Below are 21093 nucleotides of genomic sequence, written 5' to 3' on the forward strand. Positions count from 1 at the left end.
CCAACATCAATGCGACTGCTGCTGCGTTAGGCCGTCTCACTCGTCTTTATGCAGTCGCATTACCATTTCCTATTTCGAAGAGCTGCAGAATATTGGGGTAACAACACCAATGCCATAAGGGGCCATTGAGGCCGTGCGACGGAAATGAAGTCTCGTCCTTTCAACCAACATCAAGTCGGACAAACTGCCGAACTAGGTACAGTATGTTCCCATGTTGCCGGTCGTCTAGCCCAGAGTCGGGGCCAGCTTCCTTTCTGGGTCCTGAGTTCAGGCACCTCATCCGGCGCGCCGAGGCGGCTTCTGCCGCAGTTCCAACCAACTCGACCATCAGAGCCAATTGTTTGTGGCCATACCTCGTAGATCCATGATATGTGATGAACAACAGGGGTGTATCTGAACTAATGGCTGTGTCAGCAGGAAAGTGGTTCACGGATGATGGATGATGTCCGCATGGAGGCGTGGTCTAAGAACTCGTTCATGGCCCCATCGTTAATGATGGGATGAGCCCCGGCGGAGAATTAACAGCGTGACGCACCAAGACAAACCGGTCTAGACTTCCTGTGCTACTAGACAGATGTTTGGGGGCACTGGAACCGCTGCTACTACCCAACCATAGCCGCACGTCATGTGCATCGTGGTGACCCGGGCAACAACAACGAGAATATGGCTCTCTCCGCTCCAGCCTGTACATACTAGCTGCCACGCCCTGTCCTTCGCGACCCGCAAGAGGCTACGGGATATGCGACGGCAGATGGCACCCTGGACAGAGGGAAGATTTGCTACTGGTGCTGAAGTGAGTGGACCAAGCCGGATCGGGGCGAGCCAGCAAGTAGGTACTTTGACTTTGTGATGAAGCAGTGAAGGATTTCGTGAAGTGCCCGGAACCATCAACACAATTGCCGCGTACAACATAATCGGGGTTTTTCAATTGATGGTACTAGATTATCGAGGGAATTCAACTAGCAGAGCATGTACTACATTTCTGCTTCGTACTGTCATTCACCTGCATGTACTACCCAGTTCGCAATTGTTGCCGCCGACTATCCCACCGTCGGCTATCTCGTCCCTGGTAATTCCATCGATTCGAACTTATGATCCAAGACCCCTTCGTTCATTAGGTACCTTTAGACGCAGCCCCAGAAGTGACATCAAGTAGTTGCCGGAATAACCAGGTTAATTGCCTGTACTTCGAACACAATTTGAATAATCAGTAGTAATAAACGGCCGAGGTATGTCTAGGTAGTATTTAATTACGCGAGTGTAGTAATCGCCCAATTGCTCCTATTCCATTATTGGATCTATTGCCAGCTGTCTGTCGGGAGAAGCCTGGCTGTTTGGTTAGTCCGGTGTCTTGGCGCTCGCTACCATCAATAGCACGGATCATCAGAGATCTACAGTGAAGTTGGCGAATGCAGAGAGCAGGCAAGCTGAAACTCTCATTTTAGAAGCTATGGCATCATCATTGCCAGTCAACAAGGAACCGACTTTGCACAAGACAAAGGGTAGCAGCATAGTGGTAGCCATGGCAATGATTAGGTGTTTTGTAAAGTACTTATGAGTTTCCGTTTCAATTCCTCTCGGTACAAGACCACGACATCTCCGATTGACTCATGCACTTTCTCGTTGATCTCGTCGATTATCGCATCTCTCGATATGTCTCGTATCTCGGCCAGCTCTAGCCCAATCCTGCTGCAGTCCGCCTCCAGTTCGCTTTGATGAACGTCCACGTTGGCGACAGTTTCTTCCAGTACCTCATGTTGTTCTCCGAGCTCATCGACTCGACTCTCCAGTCCTTGCAGTTCCCTCACGCAACCCTCTAGTTCCGCGACATGGCGCTCAAGCTCTACGTTTCGAGTGCTGCACTGCCTGTTCTCCGCCTCAAGCTTCTCGATTCGCTCGTCCTGCAGTCTCATCCGTGCTTCGATGGCGGCCAGCAGGTTACTCGAGTGATCCAGATTGACCTTGATCGACGGCGATGGAGACTCTGTCTCGACGAAAGCTTGTGCATCAGGCGACCAAAATCGGCCTCGCTTTGGCGTTGTTCGGTTACTAGATTCTTCGCTGCTACCGCGGAAGTGGCGTTTACGGTCGTTTGCTGCCGCTGATGTTGGGTACCCTGGAAGCTCTTCATCGTCGTCCGGCGGCCCGTAACCAGATGGCGTGGTCACCGCAACCGTGTCATTGTCTGAGTCGTTTCCGTTTCCGATTACGTTTACGTTTCCATTCCCGTCCTCATACTTAGGTGGAGAGCTGGCGTGGTAAAGCTCGGCTCGCTCAGGTAACGTTGCGAAAGCGGGGCCAAGGAAAGGGCGAACGGCCCTGAAGAAGATATTGTATGTCGCTTTCGACAAAGCATCGTGCGGCATGTAGACTGAGAAAATCGAGGTGCTGGCAAGTAACGCGATGGCATCGACGTTTGACTTCTGCCGTTCAGATTCGACTTCATCAATCGGATTGACGAGTTGACCATGTTTGCGTAATTGGAAATTAAGACGGAGGAGATTTCTTCGTGTATTACCGAGCAGCTGGCGCACAAGTTCCATGCGCGGTGGGGAGTCGACCAGTTGGGTAGTATGGTCGTGTATCGTGCGCGTTAAGGATGAAATGCAATCGGCAGTAATCTGAACGGAAGGCGGCGCTCGGTCGGCAGCCTCGATGCTGAAGGTGAAAAGAACTGACGCTGACGACGGGCTGCTCGTGGTCTCTGCATGAAAAGTAATGGTGGCGCTTGCCACTGGGTTGCTGGGGGCTTCGCACACAAGGACGGCCGAATGTGCAAATCGCGTTGACATGTTGGCGGTGGATGGGGAGAGGGCCTACAGATACTGACCTAACACGCCTGCGAAAGATCAGCGTGGCCCAAATCCTATTCTGACAACATCACAAGTACCCTCAAAGGTGCCATAGCTTGACCAGAGGGACGTCCGAGAACCGTGATCTGCGACGTGCAATACAGACAGGCTCGACGTAATCCACTGATCCGGCTGACCTCAAGGAATACTGCGAGCTGAATTAAGAACAGAAAAATGGGAACACGCGTACCTTCTAGATTGATTGCGACGTGTTCCAGCGCGGTCCAGATCCTACCCTCGAAAGCGTCAGAGATACCCTTAGAGGTGCCGTAGCTTGACCAGAGGGCGTCGGAACCGTGATCTGCGATGTGCAATGCAGACAGGCTCGACGTAATCCACTGATCCGGCCGACCTCAAGGAATACTCATGAGCTAACAAGAAGCAGAGATATGGAAACACGGATGAAGACGCGGCAAATGAGCCTGTGAGGGCTTTTGAGCGTGATGTGATGTTGATGTTGAGATGTTGCTGTACAGAAGTGATGTTTCTGATTTGATTCGTGGTGGAGATTGGAGGTTGGAGATGGAATGTGTAGAATGGATGGATGGATTGATGGGAAAGGCAGTCACGGGAAAATTGATCCGTCTTGAAAGGTGGGGCAAACAGCAATGTTAGTAATCAATGCATCCACATAAGCACGTAGATATGTGGGTCTGGTGAAGTGCGTGCATCGCCTAAGGTTAAGAATCCACTGGCCCAGTCTGGGGGAGGGGCTGCCAGTAGGGACCTCAACAAGACAACGGACTAACCAACGATTATTACACTCGCGTAATTGAATACATACCTCGGCCGTTTACTACTGATTATTCCAATTGAATGTTTAAAGCACAGGCAATTAACCTGGTTATTCCGTTATCTACTTAATGTCACTTCTGGGGCTGCGTTCCTTGAGAAGGCATCAAACAGTGGTCTACACTTATTGCTAGTCTTTGACAGGAGGAATTTGCGGTGGCTGCAGTCGGCGTGCTCAAGGATCACGAAACCGCCGACGCGTGGAGTCCCTAATGCGAAGGAACGACGTAGGCTTCATGCGACAGCTAGCTGCTGCGTACAGGAAGCACTTGACCCCCTTCACTTGAACATCGTCCACCCATCCCATGCTGGCCAGTCGGCTACGCGCACACATGTTGTAGGTCGTTAGCATCACTTGCCGCCGAAGCGCAGACAGAGGTACAGTAAGTCCAGCGCTGTAAATTGTCACTAGGTTCTCTCCTCTTTCTTCTCAGATGGCGGCCTCGGTTCGTTTGGTCATATCACCGCCCTACAATTGGGACAACCCATTTGCTCTCTGGCACTTCCGGGATTAAACTGTGCTACATACGATACTAGCCTGTGATTGAGCAATATGTATGACCATGGACTCCGCGGCTCCAGTGTGCGCTGCTCTCACTTGCCAGACTCTGCGGCAGCGGGTTATTGGCACCGTCACGACTCGCCAAGACGAGGGCTACGAAGCTGAACAAGAGCGCCCGCGGTGAGTGCTGCCTGTCCCGGATAGAAAGATGAGAACAAGCTTGCCGTCCGAAGTTTATCCATCATCACTGGGGATCAAGCTGAGAAGGAAGGACTGTGACATACCAACGTTCGCTTTTCATCGTATTACGCGTCGTGTCGTGTCATTGCGTGTCGGGGTATTGACCTTATTCTCGCCCCGCGAACCCAACCCTCCCCAGGCCCGTCTCGGATACCACCTTCGTTTTGCCAACCATGTGTTCGACCTTCGCTAGCCGTGGCCGTGGCCGCGACACCGGGGCGCAGCACAAGAGAGAGAGAGAGAGAGAGAGAGAGAGAGAGGCGACCGACCGCCCCCGAAGCCGTAGAGCACAGCCGACAGGAGAAATGTCTTTCAAACCGGCGCGTCCGCCACTTTCCCTGCTGTCAGCATCGCGAACTTGAGCGCGAGCACCGCGAGCGGTAGCAGAAGCCACGGCCACTTCATCTCCGCGGCCCACGCCCATGACCAGGACCATTCCCATGGCGTCTTTCTGCTACCTGGTCTTTCAATATTGACATCGTGGAGGTGCGATGAAACACAATGGATATCGGAAGCTGGGTCATACTGGAGCGTCCGCTCTACTGGAGATATAGAAAACCAGATCCCCGTGGGCCCCATCCTGGCAGTGAATGCAAGGAACTACCTTTGGGGGCAAGCTTCAGGCACGACCTGACACACCAGATCCATGGGAACCCGTGTGCGTATATTACTCGGAACAACATGACCATCTTAGCGACTTTGATAATACGTGGAGCGCAAAGGAAATGATCTGGCACTGCGGCCTGAAGTGCATCCAGTGTCAGCACAACCAGAGACCATGGTGCGCAGTGGTCTGTCGAGTTCAAATGCGCATAGCACTACCTGGATCAACAACTCTCGATACTTGCGCCTTCGATCTTGTATGGAGCTAGGGTGTCAGTGATAACTCGAAGAACAAGTCCTGGTGTCTCGGTTCGAAGTGAGCAGCAGCCACACGCCTCGACCTTCGGAACGACTAAATGCGAAAAGGACACAGGGAGCAAGGAATGCAGCCTACATGGCCATTGGGCTGAGGGGAAGAGATGCCTCGGGACCTTTGCTGGGGTGATTCTATTACTCAATGGCGGGGTAACAGTCATGTGTTGGTTGCTGGCTGCGCGAACCCCTTTTGCTGCGCCCTCGCTCCCGTCGCGGAGATAAGAAACCAGCGAGCCGTGGTGGCACACAAGCGAGCCAGCAAATCGCTGTTGCGTCCTAACCCATGATACGTCAGTGATGGGTGAAATTACCTGGGTTGGACCTCCTTACTTGTTCCAATTGGACACCACTTGTTTACCTTTGACGACCGAGGGATCGGGTGCCCGATAACGACGTGGGGTAGCAGCTTGTTAGCAGAACGTCATTCGGTCGCTATCAGCACAGCTACATTCATTACGCCCTTTGCTCTACAAGTCAAGCCAACCCCTACTACCTAGCCAGATCTAGGTACTTATCTTCACTGGACAGGTCTCTACCTGTGCTGCTTACAATGGATCGATGTTAGACTTGGATAGAATTGATTCTAGATGCTGAAAGCTGAACCTTTTTGAATTGTCTGTCGCCTTTCGCCTTGAACCTGTTCAAACCGCTCCCCGGACAATCCAGATTCATAGATTTAGACCATTTACCTCGTTGTCAAAAATGGCCCGCTCAATAAAACGCATACCCAACTACATGCTCGCCTCCCTCGCCGTCTCCCTCGGCGGCCTAGCCATGGGCTGCGACACAGGCGCCATCGGCGCCATCATGGCCATGCCCGCCTTCGCCGCGTCCATGGGCGGGCCCCTGTCCGCCCCCCTGGTCGGCTTCACCGTCTCCCTCATCATGCTGACGGGCGCGGTCCCCTCCGTCTTCGGCGGCCACCTGGCCGACCGCCACGGCCGGCTCCGCGTCGTCCAGGCGGGCGCCGTGCTCTTCGGCCTCGGCGCCGCCGTCCAGGGCGCCGCCTACGCCCTGCCGCCCTTCCTGGTCGGCCGCGCGCTTGCGGGGCTGGGCGCGGGCGCCTTCCTCAGCAACATCAGCGTCTACATCTGCGAGGTGGCGCCCGCGCGGCACCGGGGCATCCTGGCGGGGCTGCCGCAGTTCATGGCCACGGCGGGGATCTGTCTGGGGTACTTCACCTGCTACGGCACGGTCCGGCTGGGCGAGGCCAACAGCATGGCGTGGCGCGCGCCCTATATCGTGCAGGGCGCGCTGTGTCTTGCCCTCGCGGCCGCCTGCTGGGTCCTGCCCGACTCGCCGCGCTGGTACCTGTTGCAGGGCCGTCGCGAGGAGGCCGCGGCGGCGCTCGCGCGGCTGGATGTGTCGCTCGTGGGCGAGGACCGGGAGCTCTTGACGTCGACGGGGCAGCAGGTCAGCTTGAGCCTGTGGCAGGGTTTGGCGTTGCTGTTTCGCAGGGGGTACCGCACTAGGACGATGCTGGCGCTCTTCATTTTGGGCATGGTGCAGCTTTCGGGGATCGACGGGGTGCTTTATGTAAGTGTTTTTCTTCCCTTGATCGAAGGCTTCCGTTTCTGACTGTTCACAATAGTATGCCCCCACTCTCTTCGCGCAAGCCGGCCTCGCGTCCGAGACGGCCTCGTTCCTAGCCTCGGGCCTCTCGGCCGTCTTGATGCTGGCCGCCTCCATCCCGGCCTTCCTGCTGGCCGACAAGTGGGGTCGCCGCACCTCGGCCATCACGGGCGGCGTGGGGCTTTCGGGCGTCATGCTGCTGATCGGGTCGCTCTACGCCGCAGGCGCGGTCCACTCGTACGGCGTCGCGCGGTGGGTCGTCATCGTGGCCGTCTACGTCTTCGGCCTGACGTACTGCTCCACCTGGGCCATCGTGGGCAAGATCTACGCCAGCGAGATCCAGCCGACGCACACGCGGGCTGCTGCCAATTGCGTCGCGCAGGGCCTGGGATTCGTGAGTTTTTTCCTTCTCTTCTGTTCTTCTCTTCTTAACTGGTTGTCGCTCACGCACCATCCAATCGTCTAGTTCACCAACTGGCTGGTGGCTATGATCACCCCCATCCTGCTGGACAAGTCGGCGTACGGGGCCTACTTCCTCTTCGGCGGCTTGGCTCTGGGGACCGTCTTGGTGCTGGCGGCGTACATGCCGGAGACTCGGGGCCGGTCGCTCGAGAGCATCCAGGAAGCCTTCACACACACCGGGTCCTCGTCGCTTGCGCAGACGCTGCGGCGCCGGATTGGCTTTTCGGGACGAGAGCCGCAGGAAAACGGGGTCGAGTTGGTTACAGAGAGCATTGCGGTTTCCAACTCGGGCAGTCTGCGCATGCAGCTCGCATCTGCTTGAAGATACTCGGGACTGTTCCCGGTGTTAGTATCACTTGTACCGGAATCTTCTACGACGGCGGTATTGGGGGAGCTCATGCACTAGGAAGCAAACAGGCAGTGAATACAGCATACAGTTTTACATCAATGCGTTCACTCACGGTGGACGGTCAATTGGGTTGGGTATTGGGGCTTAGCTGGTGCATCGTCACTCCCGGCAACTGCCCAGTGGTGCCTTCCCCAGCCGCAGCGGCTGATGCATCGCTGCCTCGTTTTGGTTATGCCACCTTAAACTCAAACCAATTGGTGCCTTGAAAGCGTGACTCACTTCATCGCATGCCGGCCCCGGCTGGTTGACTCGGACCAGCGTCGATCAAGTCCATGTGAATACTCTCTGACGCCTCCGGGCCACCCGGACCCAAGTCATTCATCTCTTCTTATCCTCCTGCCGTCCCATCTTGCCAACCTGCTCCCCCAACCTTATCCTGTGTTCTTTTTTTGGCTTGCCCTTCTTTCTTGAATTGACTCACCAATCTTCCGAATCTCGATGCGTTCACTTGCCTTCGTCTGAATTCAACGCAACGCCTTGTCTCCCACGCCTATTTCTTTGGCCCGCTTGGAAACACACGCACATTGCATCACCAACATTTCTTTTTCACTTTTCCTCCAAGGCACGCACACAAGTTTGTCTTCCCCTTTCGTCTTCGACGGCCACCCGACCTTCCGTCCCAACCGCATCCTTCAAGGCGCACCCGGGCTTGCGGTGGCCTTCCGTCCCGTCCTACCAGACCTTCCGTCCGTTCTCAGGATATAATTCCACAGCGCACACAATCTTGTGGTCTTCTGACCGCTCTACCACAGACCTCCGTCCCAAACGCATCCTTCAAGGCGCACCTAAACTTGCAGTGGCCTTCCGTCCGGTCCTACCGCCTCAGAGCTTCCGTCCGTTCTCACAATATCTTCCCAAGGCACACACAAGCTTGCAGTCTTCCGTCCGCTCTACAACCGACCTTCCGTCCCAACCACCAACCCAAACCAATCCCCCAATGGAAGCTGCCACTACCACCCTCAACCACCGAACCATCCTGCCATTGTGACATCACCGCTTATATCACGATGGCCAAAATATCGCCCCTGGCAGCAAAGACGCTGCACAATATCCTCGCCAACCACGCCGAAGTCCTCGAGAAGAAGGCCCCCGAGGCCAATCCTCTATACGTCCCTCTCCCTAAGCAGACAGAAGACGAGATTGACGACCTGACCTTCACGTATGCCGACTTCAGCGATGGCGAATCCAGCTGGGGCAGCAGCACCTGGGGTAGCCCCAGTACTATATTTACAATGGGGACATCGGCCGAGGACTTGTGGGGTGGCCATGGGGATATAAGCGACACGGACTGCATGTCACCAGCCGGTACCGATACCACCGACGCCACCTCCCCGAGAGAATCCATTACAGATTTCTGGTTCGGCTCCGACGCAACAGACACCACCCCCACCAAGCCGTCCTCGTCCTCGTCCTCGCCAACATCATCTTCAGGAGACAATGCCAGCGCCAGCGCCAGCGCCGACCGCGACGGCTCGAACTGGCCGTGGGAGTCCCGCAAGGAGCGCTTCGCCAAGATGGAGGCGTACAAGTCGCACCGCGTCCAGCGCTGGACGCCGCGGCAGCTCGAGCTGTTCCGGTACAAGGGCGTCTTCTGCGGGCGCGACGACGACCGCGACCACGACCGGCTGCTGGCGGCGCGCTACATGGGGGCGCGGGCGCTCGACTTTGCCGAACGGCGCCGGTCGCAGGCTAAGGCCCGGTTCGACGCGCACAGCGCCCGGGTCGCCAGGACTCTCAAGGAGAAGGATAACGACGGCAACAACAACGAATCACCGGCAGTAGTCATCGACTTAACGACGGAGCCGAAACAGGGGCGGAAGCGGTGTTGGGTCTCCATGACAGTGGATGAGATCTAGGCGGGGAAGGAAGCGCGACGGGGAGACACTTAAGTACTTTTGGGATATGGCGAGGTCGGTTGGTGGTTTACAGTTTGGGCAAACGGGTGCCCTTGATGCGGAAGATCCGAATTCTGGGGATGGATGGCGTGCGGCTTACGTTTCGGTTCCCTGTTGCACCATTGCAGTGGCATCCATGGTTGGTAACCTTTTGAGTTATCATGATGACGACTCACGACATGGAATGGTGTTCAGGTGTTCAGGGGGAGGCGTTTTCCCCAGGTATTGATTGGGTCATCTGGGTTTTCTTTTTCTTTTGGGCTTGGCGGGAATGTCAACATGGAACACGGGTTTGGATGTTAGAGTAGTACTTGACCTGCCACTGAGTGAATGCACCGATGCCTCAACTTGAGTTTCTTCTTGGGCCTTTTGCCGGTTCTCTAAGATGACGCTTGTCCCGGGTGACGACAACAAACACGCTCGGAGCTCCTCGTATCCGCAAGCCAAGATGCCCCAAGCCGGAGAAATTGGTAGGATGCTTCGTCGTCGTTGGCCGTGGTTGCGAACGCCGAATGCCGAAGGACAATGGTCGGACGAACCGTCGGTAGGGAAATCGACCGTTCCAGATCGTTCTAGAAGCTGTCAGTCCAAATCTTATTCCCTTTGAGAGTTGCAATGACAGTCCATGTGTCGCGGGGATTCCCGTCGCTATTGCTTAAAGCTGGGGTGTACGGGGTAAGGCCCACCGGCTGATCGATCAGGCCCCGCCTGACAGCGCTTACATTGGCCTTCGCATAGCGCATAGCTTAGGGCTGTAGCGGGCTACTGTAGAGCTCTGATGCGCTTATCTTTAGCGGGCGCTTGATTAAAGTTCCTTCCAGCGCACCTCGCCCTGGGCTCTGGGCACCGCACCATTTTCGCGGCACGGCCCTGACAGGCTCGGCGGCTTGTGGGTGCTTCGGACGTGTCACCACACTGCCCGCGGACATTTATCATATTCAAGTTCTTGCATGTGCATTCTTTCGGTACAGCGGCAAGAGGAACTGGCTTGGCTGGGGAAAGGACCGGTCTGGCTCGTCTGGTCGCGGTACTGCCCGCCTTGGGGATGATTTCACCGTCTCGACCGAACGCAAGTAGGGTCCTCCTCTGATCGCTCGACGGTTTGATCGATGTTTCTGTTTTCTAGGGCGCACGATCCGACGGTATGTTCCATATCATCGCCACGCCGCCCTCGTCAAATACCAAATGTCCGACGGAGTAACGACCGTGACCAATAGTACTCCAGCACACGCTCAGTAACTGTGACGGACCCCTGTTTGTCCAAACGTTAGCCCGACTCGAAGGCATCGTGGAACTGACTGCAGGGCGAGTAATGGTCGCCATTCACTTGCCCGATTACGTTGCTTGTCCAGATCAAGCAAGGTCCGATGGAATAACAAGCAGCTCGACCCAATCCGTCTCATATAACACGATGTGAACCGCCCAGTGTTGCATCGCAACCACGTTGAAAGGGTTACTCGGAAGCATGGATTCCAAAGAATATGTCCCACTCAGGTTTGCCACTTACAAGCCTTGCAGTAGAAAGATGGTGATTACCTACGCCGTACACGACAACCCCGAGACGCCTCCGGCCCATCCAGAGCTTACAACGGCGGACGATGGCGTGGTCTTATCGAGCGATACCGATGCTGAAGTCCTCGGCGAGTACCACCCCTTCCTCTCTGTCTCCGTCTCTCTCAGCGTCTGTATATGCGCGAGAGAGCTACTACTAGCACCCATGGCTTCTGTAGATACTAACACACTGCAGCCACTATGGGCTACCAGCAGGAGCTCAAGCGCAACTACCGCGCTGTCGAGATCTTCGGCATCGCCTTCTCCATCATGGGCCTCATGCCCTCCATCGCCACCACCCTCAGCTTCTCGCTGCTGGCGGGGCCCGCCGGCATGGTCTGGTCCTGGTTTGTGGCCTCGGGCTGCATCTTCGTCGTCGGCCTCGCCATGGCCGACCTGGGGAGCGCGTATCCCACCTCAGGCGCGCTGTAAGTACATGGCCACGGCTCTCGAGTCGTGGGTCGCTTCTTGTGGCAAGTATTCGAAATTGAGGACTGACTATCGTTGTGCATTGCTGCAGGTACTGGTGGACGCACTACTTCAGCTCGGCCAAGACGAGGAACTACTTGTGCTTCCTCGTGGGCTACAGCAACAGTCTAGGTCTGATCGGAGGCCTCTGCAGCATCGACTACGGCTTTGCCGCCATGTTCTGCGCCGGGTGAGCCACGGTTTCCTCATAACCACCTCGGGTCTGATGTTCCTTCTTGTCCCACCACACGTCCTAACCAAGCCTGCTCTTGTGTGCGCACCAGCATCTCCATGGCCAGCGACGGCCGGTGGCAGCCCTCCCACAACTTCGTCTACGTCGTCTTCCTCGTCTGCGTGCTCACCCACGGCGTCCTGGCCTCGACGACTTCCAAGTTGATGGGCAAATTCCTCTACCTCTCCATCTTCCTCAACGTGGCCCTCGCCTTCGCCACCATCGTCGCGCTTCTGGTCGGACGCGCGGGGAGGCACAACGACGCCCGCTTCCTCTTCACCAACGTCACTAACCTCACGACGTGGCCCACGGGCTGGGCGTTTATGCTGGCCTGGCTGTCGCCCATCTGGTCCATTGGCAGCTTTGATTCATGCGTGAGTGGTCTCCTCCGGAGCAAATCTCTATCGTTTACTGCGTTTACGTATCAAAGTGTTATCATCGTCTTCTGATTATGACTTCAAATTCCAGGTTTACATGTCAGAGGAAGCTTCCAACGCCGCCAAGGCGGTCCCCATGGGTATTCTAAGCTCTATTGGGATGTGCTGTACGTGATGAGTCCTCCCGCTGCGTTTCTCGTTCCCCTCAATCCAATTAACAGAAACAGGGGGTCTCGGCTTCGTCATTGTTATCGTCATCGCCCAGTGCATGTCTTCCGATATAGAGAGCATTCTGAACAGCAAATTTGGCCAACCGGTCAGCAACCAGCTTCACTCTCTGCCTCTTCGATCAGCAACAACAGGGATTCGCTGACGGCATTGCAGATGGCCCAGATCTACTACGACGCCCTCGGGAAGCGGGGCGCGCTCGGCTTCACCGTTTTCATGTTCATCGTACAGTACTTCATGGGCCTGTCCTTCTGCGTGTCCGCCTCGCGGCAGATATGGGCCTTCTCACGGGATGGGGCACCTCCCTTCTCCCGGTTCATCCGCCCGGTTGTAAGCACCCACCTACCTGTTGCTACCCTCAGAGGATCAGATTTTGCTAACATGGGAACGGCCGTTTAGTCACGGCGGTTCGGCCACGTCCCCGTCCGCGCCATCTGGGCCTGCGTCCTCGTCGCCGCCGCCTTCGGCCTCCTCTGCCTCGCCGCGCCCGCGGCCGCCAACGCCGTCTTCTCGCTCTGCGTCGCGGGCGACAGCCTGGCCTGGTGCGTGCCGATCGTCGCCCGCGCCGTCTGGGGCCGGGCGCGGTTCCGGCCGGGGCCCTTCTACACCGGCCGCCGTTTCTCAGTCCCGATCGCCTGGACCGCGGCGGCGTTTCTGGTATTTGGCATCGTCCTGGCCATGTTCCCCGTCGGCGGGCCCCGGCCGCAGCCGGATAGTATGAATTATTGTGTCGTGGTTAATGCGGCGGTGTGGGGAGGGGCGTCGTTGTACTACTTTCTGGATGCGCGGAGGTGGTTTACGGGGCCCAGAGGGGAGGTTGTGGAAGTGGAAGGAGAAGTGGGTGATGATGAGGACGAGGGTATGCAGCAGCAGGTTAGAGAAGAGGTGGCTTCATCCTTCGCTGTCGAGAAGAAACAGGGGCGACCGGAAAGGGTCGATAGTGCCCAGAATGACGGGGTCCTTTGAACGACTTGTTAGAAGCAAGGGGCATGGGTGTTTTGCTTTCTACTTTGAATACATCAGGTAAGATTCACTGCGGGTCTTTTCTTACTACTGGTCTAACTTCGACATGGAATACAGCAACCAGGGCTAGATAAGAATAAGCGAAACGGCCATGGATAGGAAGAACGCCGGTACTAGTATTACTTAGAAGAGGAGTTTCACGATGGCTCTGAACGATTCTCAGCTTTATTTTCATCTACTCGAAGTCTTATAATTACCGACTAGTTGGGGCTTGGCCATTCCTTCTTGTCACCCTCGCAGACCTACTTCTACTAAAACATGAGCGCAACAGAAACGAGAGTCTTTTGCGCCCTCAAAACATTTTCCAGATGTCTTTTGGCCACCAGGATAATCGTCGCTATGAAAAGACGTATGCAGTCCCATTGGCTTCCTTTCTCTGGGTGGTCCTTGGCAAGTGCCGGCATGCCAGCTGCGGAGCATATTTACCCGCCGCAATATCGCCCGTCCGCATTTTACTTGGTGGCAAGGCCATCACCACTTCACCCGCTCCAGCCTATTGAGTCGCGACTTCCCCAATATCGAAATTGGGTCGAGAGATGCCGGCAGTCAGGATTATTTACGGAACTGGCCCCGACCATCAATCTATCTGTATGACGTGAACTGCCTGCCTCGACCCGACCTAGAACTACGACTCAGAGGTTGTATGTACTGCAGGGCTTTTCCTTAAATCCCTTGGCATGGACTTCCCGTCAGGCCCCAGTCGAAACTTCTCATGAGTTGCTGATCCAATCTAGCTCAAATGTTTTCTCATATCGTCTTCGCCCTCACTTTCGCGGCCGGCGGCATGGCCCAGGCCCTCCCCGAGGGCTACCGCCAGGTCCTCATCACCTCGGCCTGGAACGCCAAGTTCGTCGTCCAGCCCGTGGCCCCCGTCAAGAGCGGCAGCAACATCATCCTGTACGTGTGACCGTGTCTCTCTCAACTACACCCAAAAGTCATGTTCCCATTAATATATGCTAACCATCCCGCAACCCACCCCCAGTAAAACCAGCACCAACGCCCCCGAGCAGCAGTGGTACCTCCAAGACGGCCCCACCAAAATACAAGTCGCCAACACGACCCTCTGCCTCGACGCCGGCACGGCCCGCAGCAACGGCAGCCCCCTGACCGTCGCCACGTGCGCCGACGACCGCGCCGCCCAGAAGTGGGTCTACAACGCCGACAGCCAGATCGTGCTCGACGCGGCCTCGGGCGCCAGTGAGTAACCTCCTTCCTCCCCCTTCTCTTTCTACTTCAGAGAAGGAATTATGAGTGGAGAGAGAGGGAGAGAGAAGAGAGAGATAGGAATGCAAGAATGCTGACCCTACTCACCATCCCCAGAACTCTGCGCCGACCTCTACACCGGCGCCGTCCGCGACAACACCCGCATCGTCCTCTGGCAGTGCATCAGCGGGGACAAGAACCACGTCTGGAAGGCCCAGAACATCACCGCTGCTTGAAACGGCCTTTCTGCAGGCCAGGTATGATGATGGATGGGGTCAACAACAGAAAAAATCCCCCCGCAGACGGTGATGGTGATGGTGCTGTTGATTGGTGGTTTACGATAATTATTGGCGGTTTGCGGTGGCTCTCCGAGAGGAGTGAGTATGCGTGTTTGGATGGGAAGATGCCACGATGGCTGCGGCAGTGGACTCACATGTGGCACGTACTCCTTATGTAGCGCCGATGGCCAGAAATTAATCACTCGAGACGAAAAGCCCCGATACAAGACTCCCGTAAACGTAAACTTCACGATGGGACCATGAGTCGGACTTCGTTGTTGGCTTGGCCACAAGAGGCATGCACCATGCATGGAGAAACGCTGGCAAGTCACTAAAGCATGTTGAACGGGCATCGATAACAGAAAAATGCAGTCGTGTTCATTTCCGGGGACCGCTACTCCTACAATGCAATATGCCTCCCCCTTCCCTTCTATAGTCTGTATTCCGTGCAGAAGAGGCTCTCTCTGCTGCTGCTGCGTGCCCAACCAATTCCCTCGAATGAACAGAAGAAAAAAAGAAGAAAATCGAATCGCAGTTCCGCCGAGCAGTGTGAGTGAGAGAAAAAAAAGGACAAATTCAAGCGCCATGTGGTATCTCAACAAGACGGCTTGAGACAAAAGCCATCATTCCAAACAAAAACAAAGATGCCGTGCAAGTCCCAGCAGCATCTTCGCTAGACTCCGGACTCCTCCTCCCTCCCTTTCCCCACATGTGTGCCTCGATTCAAGTGGGTACTTATGCTTGCTTCGCTGGGCGAGACCCAAAATTGTGTCGACACGCGATCAAGTATGCATCCCCTCTCTGGTAGCGCATAAGTTATGCAATTCGATATTGATGCAGCGGTGAATAGAATCCAAGACGGCATCACTTCTTGACGATTTGATAACCATGTATACCACCACCCTCCTAACCGATGCAAACTTGCCCTCCAGTGCCTTTGCAAGTCCCTTCCCAATAGGGCGACCTGAACGATACCCTCAAGAGAGGCTGTAACTTGTCTCGTCCTGTCGATTGCAATTTGCAGCCACCGAGGCCCCAGCTGTTCTGTCCCCCCTTTAGATGTATCTCATTAAGTCCCTCAAGCTCCTGGCGTCAAGTGAGCCTCCGGAACCCCGCAAGCGTCTTGGACGTCTTGTAACGCCACCAACGTAAACTCCTAATGGCGTGTGCGGATGATGCTCGTGGGAAGGAACGCGCGGTGCCGATGATCCTGGGAGTGGGTTCGGCGTATATCCTAAGCCAGAATCCGGTAGGACTGTGTCATCCCGCATGCCAAGCGGTCTCATTAAGCCAGGGGGAACCCATATAGAGAAGGCCTCTGAGGGGGGCTCTGCAAATGGACTTGTGAAATGGTACGCGCTCGAGTGATTCAGAAGCATGCTCGAGTACTAGCCAGCCTGCTCATCGTCATCGTCTGCTTGTGCCTGTTGGGAAGCGGTACTGGGGCCAGCCTGCGTTGGGGCCGGGCCAACAATCCCTTGAAGACCCAACGTAGCGGTGCTGGGACCCTGATGCGTCGGCGGGGGCAGATGCACTGCAATACTTTGCTCCAGGCTCGACTGCGTGGGTGTTGTGGGAACCGGCCAGGCCTGGGAAGCTGTGGTGGCACCGGGATTATTGCTCAGAGGCGCCTGCAAGAACATGGCGGGTGGTGCCGGCGGTGGGGGTGGAGGTATCGTTGTGTTGAACTGGGGTTCGTCGATACCAGCAATCTCGCTACCATCGCCCATATCTTCGTCGTCGACTCCGTCCGCCTCGTCAAATCCATCAACATCAGGAATCGGCATGGGCTCCGTGGCCGTCGCCGCTCTCCTACGGGTCTGGGCGCCCATGTCGTGGTAGTCGGCAAACTCTGCTTCCGTGTTCAGGAAACGGCGGAGACCACTTACGCCAGTGCCAGAGTAGACACAGAATACTTGCCTTTGATGCTCAGTGAACTCTTGAGGAGCAGCGCGGCAGAACACCGCCAGGTCATCTCGCATGAAAGCATGGACGCCTGTCAAACTGAGATGCGTGAGCTTTTGGCAGCTGTTGAGTAGTCGCATGATACACTGAAAACCGAGTTAGCAAGAATTCGCGGGATGCGATGAGGTAGGTTTGGACTCACGGGAATAGTCAGGTTGATACAGTAACTGAGGTGCACACGTTCCAGACTGCTGTGGTGGTAGTCGGCAACGACGTGCCCGTTCGCATCCCGGCGCGGCCGGCGGAGGTTGGCCTTAGCAAGCGCGTACATGCTGGCGTCAGTGATGTTGGAACACTTGACGAGCCCAATGCGCTTCAGCTTGGGCAGGGTTGCAAGCTTCACAACAGACTCGTCGGTCAGGAGGGAGCAGCAGCCAAGATCAATGTACCGGATCCGGTTACAGGAGCTGACCAGGCGCTTGACACCTTCATCGGTGATGTGGCGGCAGTGCCCCAGATGCACGTAATGCAGGTTTCTTCCCAGCTTCGAGATGGCGTAGACGGCTGAGTCGGTCATGTTGCCACACTTTGCCAACACGAGGTTCCGCAGACGGGGAGCAACATCGACAATCTTCTCGACAGATCGGTCCGTCAGCTTGACGCAACAAGTCAGATCAAGAATTCGAAGATGTTCGTAGGTCCTGCCGGCAGGCAGGTTGAGGAAGGCGCCGTCGTCAATGAGATCGCAGCTGGCCAGGCGAAGTTCGCGAAGAGATTGGCCCTTGGCCAGGAGGGCGGTGACGGGCTCATTTCCGATGTTGCTGCAGGCATGGAGGTCGATCTCGAGGATGTTGGGGCAGTTGTTGGCGAAGGCCAAGATGGCACTGTCATTCAGCTGATCGCAGTCGTTGAGTTTGAGCTGTATAAGAGGAATCAAGTTAGTTGAAGATGAACACACCCAGCCTGGGTAGAGAATACGTACGCGTTTAATATACTTGCAACTCTCGGCGAGCGCGATCATGCTCTCATTGGAGATGTTCTTGCAGCCCGAGACATTCAAGCCCTGCAACTTACGGCAGTTCTCGGCGATGGCGAAGATGGAGGCCTCGGTGATCTTGGAAACCTCGTTGTTGACCTTGGAATCTTGGGAGATGTCAAGAGCCAGCAGGTTGGGGTTGTTCTTCACTAGTGCCATCAAGCCATCGTCGCTTAGGTCCTTGCAGTTCGTCAGGGTGAGGCGCTCGACGCGGGAACATACGGCGAGCGGCAGGACGCTCCCGTCGCTGACGTTGGGTGCGAGAGCCGCCAAGTTCAGCCGCTTGATGAACTCGGGGTAGGCAAAGGTGGGCTGGTCCAGAGCCAGAGTCTGGCAGATGAGCATGTGCCGTTCCCAGCTATTGCAGCTGGGCCGGTGCCAGAGCATCTCGACTACGTTCCTAGCCCATCGTCGCGACACCAGCATGCATTTGAATAGCTCGGCCGGCGTGCTCAGGCGAGCGAAAATGCTGATGAGGATTTCGCTGGGGAGGCTGGCGGCGATGGAAAGACAGTCGAGGTCATTAACCTGCATGTCCTGGATGTTGGGGACGACCCCGAGCGATGACTGGGAGTCGTTGTTGGCCATGTAGAAGTCGGACTCTTCGTTGTCGGCCGGTGCGGGGGAGTTTGTCGACGACGAGGACCGCGAGTCTCGCGAAGTCGATTCGGCGGGCTCTCCATTTGTCGTGGGCGCGGCGGCAGCGGCGGCGGTTGGCTCTATCCCACCAGCAGCCATGGCCGCGGCCGCGGCGGCAGCGGCAGCGGCATTCTGGCCAGCGATGACATCAAGCGAGGGTGCCTTCGAGGCGCGCATCCTCGGAGTACCAAAGGAACCGGGGATAGGCGGGAGGTGTTTTGAGGGCGTCGGATGGCAGCAGGCAGTGCGCGAATTTGTCGTCTTCAAGGCAGTTGTCGGGTCGATGGTTTGGGTTTGCTCTTGTAGTAGCAGGCGATACTTGAGTTGGATGATTAAAGCGTGACGTGAATGATGCTATTCCGTGTGTGTGCCCTGTCAGCGACCAGGGATGGATTTCAGGGAATGAAGGAAGAAGTGGTGCCCGATGTCCAACTTAAAATGGTCGGACTCTTCGTTTGTATGGAAGAGTGGGGATGGGGGGAATGGGCTGGTAAGGATGTGCTCAGTACTTCAGCAGGGACGAGCGAGGGCGAGTCTGGGCTGGGCTGGGCTGGCTGATGAAAGGGGAGCCCAAGTCAGGGACGGACAGCAGCAGCAGCAGGTGTCTGGCAATGGGCGTGTAATGTGTAGGGGCTGGGGGTGGGTTTTCTAGCTAGGGCGTTGGGCCATTTGAGGAAAGTGAACGAGTGAGTGACAATGTGAGTGCGAGCCCAAGAGCTGAGAGCAAGTGAAGCGCGGGAAGGGTGCATGTGGATTGATGCGTGGTGCGGCGGTACGGTACATACCTCAAGAGCAGTTTAGCAGCAGCAGTAGTAGCAGTAGCAGGAACGAATGGTCGGCTATCAATGTTCCTTGATCAGCATTGAACAAAGAAAGTCTCAAAGCTGGCCTGGATCGGGGTTACGGTTCTTCGCAAGCGTGTCGCACCCGTCAAATTGACCCCATCCGATTTCAGATGATTCAGGGCAGTCAATTGATGAAGGAAGGCATACACGAAGGTACGGGCAGTAGGGCCAAAAAGTGACAGGGCCAATAAATGCGGCGAACTCAATCCCAAGGCTCTAATTTCACTTTGGAGAATGACTGATTGATGGGTGACCCGTGGTGACTTACTTTGGCACTTTTCTGGTTCGCCCGCCGGTCTTTTCCACCCTTTGCTTCGGCTTGGTTCTGTATTGCTCCGAGCGCGGACGTAGACAGAGAGACGTGTTGTGTGTGCGTGTGGTGTCGGCTCGGAGTTGTTGTCTTGCGTTGCAGTACAGGCGTTGCTTATTAAAATCTACTTTTAGTGGTGGTGCCCAGGCGGCGATGATGGAGGGTGGGCGCGTCCAGTGGGTGGTGTGGATGTGTGATTGCGGGACAACCTGGGCTTGGCTTCTTGGACACCGGCCGCCGCTTTGGGGGTCTAGCAGTAGGAAGAGTAATTGCAGTTGCAATCTGTGGGCAGGCCGCTGCTGTTGCTGCCAAACCAAATCAAAATATCGAGGGCGGACGGGCTCTGGTTTGGAAATTGCAGCTGGGCCTCCTTGGTTTCAATCCAGCACACACCTGAAGCATTTGGCATCAATCTGACGACAATTGGTCCAATGCGAAAAAATGCAGGTCACTAGATCAATGCAGCCCGTCCACTGTAATGCGGGCAGGCGAGCCAGCTTCTGGGCCAGTGACAGATCAACACCAGGTTACAGCTACGTAGCGCGTCACGAAAAGTCGGAGCCTCCAGTTCATTGGTAACAAGCTGGGATTTCAATACATCATCGCAACCAGGATCAGCGGTTAAGGTTAGTGTCAGCCTCGCTCTAGCCATCCGCCGCCCTTTTGCACCTCCAGCTGTTCATGTTCATGTACCTAGCCGAATCTGTGTCTCCTACTGGTAATTAAACACGGCCACAACAAAAAACAATCAATTGCTCAAGCTGATGGATGCATCAGATGTGCATGAGGATTATGCATATATCGACTTATCACTGTTTACCCCCCGGCGCATCATGGCTGGAATTCGTACGACGTAGGATTGGCGGCATCCTGTTGCCTGTCATTCCACTCTGTCAAAATCTGTTCAATCGGTTGATTCCCCAGTCGAGCCGCGATCTGTGTTTGCTGTTCGTCCCCGCGAAATTGTGGATAAGAAGACCTCAGGCTGTGGGCGGGCAGTGGATTGGAATTGGAATGCGATCAATTGCTTGCATGTGAACACACAAGGGCCAACCCGAGCAAGCCTGCGTCAGTAACCGCAGCCTTCATGTCCGGAAATAGTATCAATTGTTGTAGACCAGATCGGTCGGTACAGTACCTTCACACGAGTAGTCAGGAAGGAGTTGGGTTACAGGCCAGGTCGTCCATGTCAATTATGTACACTGCCGAGGTTCTAGAAGGAAGGCCTTTTCCATGATCCATCAAACTGCCTAATCTTTGCGTGTCGTGTTCGCTTCGTCGTACTTACTTCTTCTTCAGCCCCTGAGCGCCAACCAGCCTGACCCTTACCACAATGACGACAAAACGAGAATGCAT

The 21093-nt window shown here is 55.7% G+C and overlaps 6 protein-coding genes across 6 annotated transcripts; 4 read left to right on the forward strand and 2 right to left on the reverse strand.

Annotated features, from left to right (window-relative positions):
• Window positions 1–1532: 1532 nt before the first annotated feature.
• PG985_014745 (uncharacterized protein) lies at window positions 1533–2792 on the reverse strand (the record flags this gene model as incomplete). The annotated part of the gene is made up of 1 exon (XM_066834511.1): window positions 1533–2792. One exon carries the CDS (start codon window positions 2790–2792, stop codon window positions 1533–1535), a length of 1260 nt encoding a protein of 419 aa, XP_066679251.1.
• Window positions 2793–6006: 3214 nt separating this feature from the next.
• PG985_014746 (general substrate transporter) lies at window positions 6007–7660 on the forward strand (the record flags this gene model as incomplete). Its single annotated transcript, XM_066834512.1, has 3 exons — window positions 6007–6840; window positions 6896–7270; window positions 7343–7660. 3 exons carry the CDS (start codon window positions 6007–6009, stop codon window positions 7658–7660), a joined length of 1527 nt encoding a protein of 508 aa, XP_066679252.1.
• A 1094-nt stretch (window positions 7661–8754) lies between these two features.
• PG985_014747 (uncharacterized protein) lies at window positions 8755–9603 on the forward strand (the record flags this gene model as incomplete). The annotated part of the gene is made up of 1 exon (XM_066834513.1): window positions 8755–9603. One exon carries the CDS (start codon window positions 8755–8757, stop codon window positions 9601–9603), a length of 849 nt encoding a protein of 282 aa, XP_066679253.1.
• A 1504-nt stretch (window positions 9604–11107) lies between these two features.
• On the forward strand, window positions 11108–13464 carry PG985_014748 (uncharacterized protein; the record flags this gene model as incomplete). The annotated part of the gene is made up of 7 exons (XM_066834514.1): window positions 11108–11327; window positions 11390–11621; window positions 11714–11851; window positions 11946–12267; window positions 12362–12437; window positions 12536–12828; window positions 12898–13464. The coding sequence occupies 7 exons, from the start codon at window positions 11108–11110 to the stop codon at window positions 13462–13464; spliced, it is 1848 nt and encodes a 615-aa protein (XP_066679254.1).
• Window positions 13465–14260: 796 nt separating this feature from the next.
• Window positions 14261–14960, forward strand: PG985_014749 (uncharacterized protein; the record flags this gene model as incomplete). The annotated part of the gene is made up of 3 exons (XM_066834515.1): window positions 14261–14418; window positions 14504–14718; window positions 14842–14960. 3 exons carry the CDS (start codon window positions 14261–14263, stop codon window positions 14958–14960), a joined length of 492 nt encoding a protein of 163 aa, XP_066679255.1.
• Window positions 14961–16390: 1430 nt separating this feature from the next.
• On the reverse strand, window positions 16391–18759 carry PG985_014750 (F-box domain-containing protein; the record flags this gene model as incomplete). Its single annotated transcript, XM_066834516.1, has 3 exons — window positions 16391–17053; window positions 17110–17826; window positions 17890–18759. The coding sequence occupies 3 exons, from the start codon at window positions 18757–18759 to the stop codon at window positions 16391–16393; spliced, it is 2250 nt and encodes a 749-aa protein (XP_066679256.1).
• Window positions 18760–21093: the final 2334 nt, after the last annotated feature.

Source organism: Apiospora marii (genome assembly GCF_038362585.1).
Source record: "Apiospora marii strain CBS 49790 chromosome Unknown utg000011l_segment0_segment0, whole genome shotgun sequence".
Lineage (NCBI taxonomy): Eukaryota > Fungi > Ascomycota > Sordariomycetes > Amphisphaeriales > Apiosporaceae > Apiospora > Apiospora marii.